Source organism: Aplysia californica, unplaced genomic scaffold (assembly GCF_000002075.1).
Source record: "Aplysia californica isolate F4 #8 unplaced genomic scaffold, AplCal3.0 scaffold00514, whole genome shotgun sequence".
In the NCBI taxonomy this organism is placed as follows: domain Eukaryota; kingdom Metazoa; phylum Mollusca; class Gastropoda; order Aplysiida; family Aplysiidae; genus Aplysia; species Aplysia californica.
In genome coordinates, this window is record NW_004797784.1 from 404,977 (window position 1) to 410,594 (window position 5,618).

At 38.1% G+C, this 5,618-nt stretch overlaps 1 protein-coding gene across 1 annotated transcript in view; it reads left to right on the top strand.

The window, feature by feature from the left end:
* The window catches only part of LOC101855673 (solute carrier family 13 member 5), a gene marked incomplete in the record, with an annotated part of 24,626 nt that overhangs the window by 9,344 nt on the left and 9,664 nt on the right, over positions 1 to 5,618 (top strand). The window contains 4 exon segments of the mRNA XM_013086860.2: positions 151 to 266; positions 1,090 to 1,229; positions 3,659 to 3,698; positions 4,823 to 5,047. Of these exon segments, the coding sequence (XP_012942314.1) occupies positions 151 to 266; positions 1,090 to 1,229; positions 3,659 to 3,698; positions 4,823 to 5,047 (521 nt within the window).

Sequence of the window (5,618 nt, forward strand, 5' to 3'; positions counted from 1 at the left end):
GAGAGAGAGAGAGAGAGAGAGAGAGAGAGAGAGAGAGATGGCTGAAATGTAGACGGAAATTGTGAGAGACAGAAAGAAAGAAAGAAAGAAAGAAAGAAAGAAAGAAAGAAAGAAAGTCAGTGATGACGTTAACCATTTCCCTCCCCACAGAACGTGAACATGCTGTTTATTGCTGGTCTCATGATGGCAGTTGGTATCGAGTACTGGAATCTACATCGACGTATCGCTCTGAGGATTCTCCTGTTTGTCGGATCCGAACCCAGGTGGTGAGTGCCCAAATTCCAAGACACCCACGAGCCTAAAAGTGATTTCCTTTCTGGATCTGTCTGCAACCACCCCCCCTCCTCCCCGTTGTTGTACTAGATTTGGTTTGTTTTGTTTTTTAGTTTTGTTTTGTTTCAGTATTTTTTTAAAAGCAAACCTATGAACTGCAAAATGGTTTACTGCATTACAGGCGGTGCCCACATATGCGATCGGGCCGGGTCGAACTATTAGTATCCCTTCCGTTTATATGCACTATTTAAAAAAACAACTGTTGGCATTCTTCAAATGAGATATCACCCATCTTGCAGTATCCTATCTGTGCCATAATACAACAGTTTCAGAACTGACTATTATTTAAGGCTAATTTTGAGCTGCTCCATACAGATTAGCTTACTCAACTCGATTAATAAGTTGATAGAATTTAGTACTGCCAGTGCTAAAACTGTGAAGTCAGTGACTTCGTCTTAAAGTAATTTCACGCAGATAGAAACAATCAAAGGGGAGCTACTCTGTGATCTTTTGGTGTAACTTGGTCACTTCCCTTTCACTGCGTTTGCCGTTGCTGGTTTCTTTCCCCTTCTGTCATTGTTTCCGTTTTTGTTGCTTTGTTTGTTTGAGTAAGGAGAAGTAAAATAATGGTCATTTTGTACTGGGGAAAACTAAGACGGATAGTCAGGACAGAGGGAAAGTAAAGAAGTGCAATCTACCAGTGGCACCCTCCAACTACCCCACATTATTGTTGCTGTTGTTATGGTATATTAAGTTGTTGTTTTTGGTGTTGCTATGGTTATTATCATTGTTTGTTTTCCCATGTGGTATGGGCAGGCTGATGGCGGGAATGATGATAGCCACCTGGTTCCTGTCCATGTGGATCTCCAACACCGCAACAACTGCCATGATGGTGCCTATCACGGAGGCCATTTTGGTTCAGCTCAAAGGAGCAAGAAACACAAAACCTTCTGCGCGTGAGTGCATGGAATATTATTCAGTTAAGGGAAATTCTCACAACAAAAAACGTTTGAAGAATAGACAGCGTTTTGTTGAGAGTCATTTAGATCAATAAATTATACCTGGCCACCGAGTCTGCAAAAATTTCTTTTCACAATGTGTAAATCGTCTCCCTTTTAACTACTTTTCAATATGGCGAGATAGGCCAAAAGTGCGAGTTTGCGCACTAGAAAAGTGCGCACGAGCGAGGTGAAGGATTGATTTCGTGACTAATGCATGCCATTTTTCTCCTGAATAGTGTTGACACACAAAAGAAAATTTCCATAATATTCGTATTCAGTGTTCTTATCTCTTTCGAAATATGTTATTCTTTTTTTTAAAACCTGAGACGATTAATTAATAATCCTGTGGGAAAACGACAACAGGGTCCACGGGTGGATAGTTGCGCTAGGTGTGTTTGGTCACGAAGACTATTGGAGGGTATGGTTATTCTAATGAAAACACTTCGACCAGGAGACATGGAAATGAAGGAATGATTTTACCATTATAGAGGAGAGGTCATTATTTAAATTGCAGGCGAAATGATAAAGCAATCAACAACAACAACAACAAAGCTGTAAGAAATACAACGTAAAAAGGATATCACCAAAAATCGCTTTAAAAAAAATTAAAATAACAAACAAACAAATTTGCATAGACTCAGCTGAAAGACAAATCTTTTCTCTACACATTGGTGTACATATTATATTTATAAATCTAAGCTTTTCCGGTCGACGAAAACATTCTGTTTTGAAGCACCCCTCCCCCTTTTTTCTCCTTTTCTGCGCACAAGCTGGCTGAAATGACGTAAGCAGATCTAGTAAACAACCAAATAAGAGTGTTTCTTACGTTGTTCTTTGAAAAATGATATATTTTTACACTAAGTAATTAACCATTTCTGATTTCGTGATTGTTATTCAATGACGTTACATATAGCCTTATTTTTATCTCGAAAATCCATAAAGTGTCGATCTGTACTAATACCAGCGTGAGCAAAATTTAAAATGTAATAGTGATCTTTTCTTCTTCTTTTTTTTTTGGCTTAAAAGTATTTGTTTGCTAAATTACATCAAAACATCAAATATCAGTCTCATGCATTATCAATGGTTATCATTTTATGAAAGTTCGCATTTACAAAGATGTGTTTTGCGCGTTCTTTTTGCCGACATGCGAAATGAGTCTTTCGGTCCTTTTTTCGATGGCATACTTCAAAGATTCTTTGTCCCATGCTTGCAAAATACATTACCTTGTACCCTGCATTGTAATCAACAATATCACGAAGTTTTGACTTCACAGGATTATAATTGTTTGAACTTGGAAATTGGCCTTTTTATGTAGTGAGTACAAATTGTTTACTGAAAAGCCATTTTCATACAATTTGATAGGTTTGCAGAATCAGAATTAAAAGCCTGAGGATATCTTTAGTCTTTGTATGCCTCAATATTGTCATTTACTTCAAGAAAACATAAACATGGAATATGTTCATGCCCATTACATAATTGCTTGACTATTCAAAGTCCTTCTTTTTGCTCGTTTTATATTGTATGCTGCGTGAAATGAAATTCTCTACGTTTTGCATTAATTTGAAACTTGGTAGCTTTTTAAAAAGTTATTATCCGATTTTAATTATTTCAACAGCGCATTTCATCGTTTCTAAAGCTATTTCTAATCCAATGCAAAGAATCTACTTTCAGATAATTTGATTTTTTTTTTGGTAGTACCTAAGAGACCCTAAAAAAAGAATCCCCAAGTAGCGTTCTTTGATAGTGCCTTGCCACACACGTAACTCCATAGACAAGTTTAGATTTTAAAGACGGTGACTATTTGAATGGGTCGTAGGAATGCAGTGATCATGCATTTGTAAGCTCGTGTCTTTTAATTTGAAGGCGTTCCCCAAACTTTTCTTTCAACCAAGCAAGCGCCACTCTTGATGTGTGGGGATGTAACCCAACCACGCAGGGACCAAGCCTGATCAACAGAATATATTAACTCCTTTCTCCTCCCCAAACTTCTCCTAAACTTTCTCAGAACGATGAGATAACCATTTGATGTGGAGGGCATGGTTTACCGTCCTTGTCCTGACACCAAAACAGACCGATGACACCCCCCCCCCCGGTCCCTCCATTTAGTTGACCGCTTGATTTGATAAAGTTTTACAAAATTTTGATTACTGTTTCAACAAGTGGATATTTCTTAACACGTTGATTGATTTTCTTCATATTTCTAAATTTACCTCCCCCCTTTAGTTGAATTATAATTTGTACGAAGTTTTCTTGAAATTATTGGGCCAAAGACGACCAAGTTATTGTCATTTAAACAGAGCATTGCTTTAAAAGACACTCTGTAAAATAACGAATCATGTGACTTTGAGATAAAAACCTCGTTATTTTTTAAAATGTTGTTTCAGGGTCCAAGAGTATCAACGGAGACATCGACATGGAGAAAACGTATGTTGATATTATAGTGCGGTCAGAAATTCGTGGCGCAACTTATCCTCAAATACCTCTTACACGAGGGAACCACCGTCACTCATACTTTGCACAGCAGTTTGTATCAATCTGTCTTAACTTACACATATTTTTTCGTAACAATTGAGGATAGATTAAAACATTTTTCTTCAATAATTCATATAAAATACTATAAATCTCTGCCACGCGTAAAATGGGATTGTTCACAGCACTTCCCGCTTCTTGCACACATTTTGTATACGCATTATATGGCCTATGTCACAGCTTAACAATGACACTTTTTAGAGGCAAAACTTGTTAGAAGAAATTTATTTTATAGTAAACATACTTTTTGCACTAAAGGTTCTCAAGACATGCGTTCAATAAGCATGAAGTCGTGATTAGGAAAAAAATGATAGACTTGCTTTTAAAGGCGATATTGCTCGAGCTGTATATTTCCTAAAGGCTGTAGAAACGATAGACTTGGATTTTTTATTAGTATTTATTAAGGAATTTTCTAGAATACAGTGTACAGGTTTTTGAAAAAAATACTCATCAGTTAAAACAAACGGATATAAGTCATTGTGCAAACGTTGGAGAATCTATGTTTAATAGTTAAAGATATATTTGACAATAAGTTACGGCAAGAATTTTTTTTATCACACTATATGTTTGTGAATGTGTGTTCGTTTGTTTCTCTATGGATAACTGTATGTGCATCTGTTTATAGGACTGTGAGGGTGCATGGGTGTTTGTATGCATGTTTGCGCCCTTGCATCTATCTGTATGTGTGTGTGTGTGTGTGTGTGTGTGTGTGTGTGTGTGTGTGTGTGTGTGTTGTGTGTTGTGTGTGCGTGCGTGCGTGCGTGTGTTGTTTTTGTTTTTTTAGGGGGGAGGGGCATATTTATATCCTTGCTTGTTTGTATGTTGCCATTCCCCTGCAATATAGTGCATGTTAATAAGAAGAGGTCCTGAGGTGTTCTGACGCTGGAAATCTCTAGAGACTGACCTGTGCCTTCCTCTTACGTTGCTATAATTATAATACTGGTGTGGTCAGTCAATTTATTCATAAATGCTGTTGTCTTATTTATGGTCATGAAAAACAACCAATCAACATCCTACAGGACAGAGCTCGATGACGTCAGCATCTCCATAAAGCCACGACCAGTCGCTGAAGAGAATCACGTAGACGAGAAGACCGAGTACGAACCGGAAGAGGAAGACGACCCCACCTTCACGCGCATGTGCAAAGGCATGTCTCTGTGTATCTGCTACGCCGCCAACTCGGGAGGAATTGCCAGTCTCACGGGGACCGGGCCCAACCTGGTGCTCAAGGGCGAGGCTGACGCGTAAGTCAGGGAGGGAGCGACAGAAGAATTGTGTGTGTGTGTGTGTGTGTGTGTGTGTGTGTGTGTGTGTGTGTGTGTGTTATTCAAATGTTGTAGTAAGAGCTTTACAGCACCTGCAACAAAATATGGTCGTACAAGTGCTGATGATTGCAGGTGTTAGAAGAGAGTAACAATTACAAAAAAGAAGGAGGAGATGTTAGGGCGATAGACGTTTAATATAACAGAAATCACACCAGAGCACACACCAACCGCAGCACAGAAAAATAAATTATTCCTCGGTTAGTTGCTCACACGTATTACGTCCAACATTTTAGAGAGAAAAAATTATATTCAAGTTTCCAAATCTGTGGTATCTGTCGCATAATGCGCGTAGGGTGTTGTTAAAATTTAAATTTAAATTGTAGGGAAAAAAGAAGAAAATAAAGATACATAATGTAGGTACTGATTGTTTTTAAAGAAGACAGCTTTTTTATCCCTCCTTTGAACTTTGCTAAAATTAGTTGAACAGCTTGTTGACGATTAGTGTATAAACAATAACCTGTGTAAGCGTTCGTTTGTGCGCGGGGGTGGG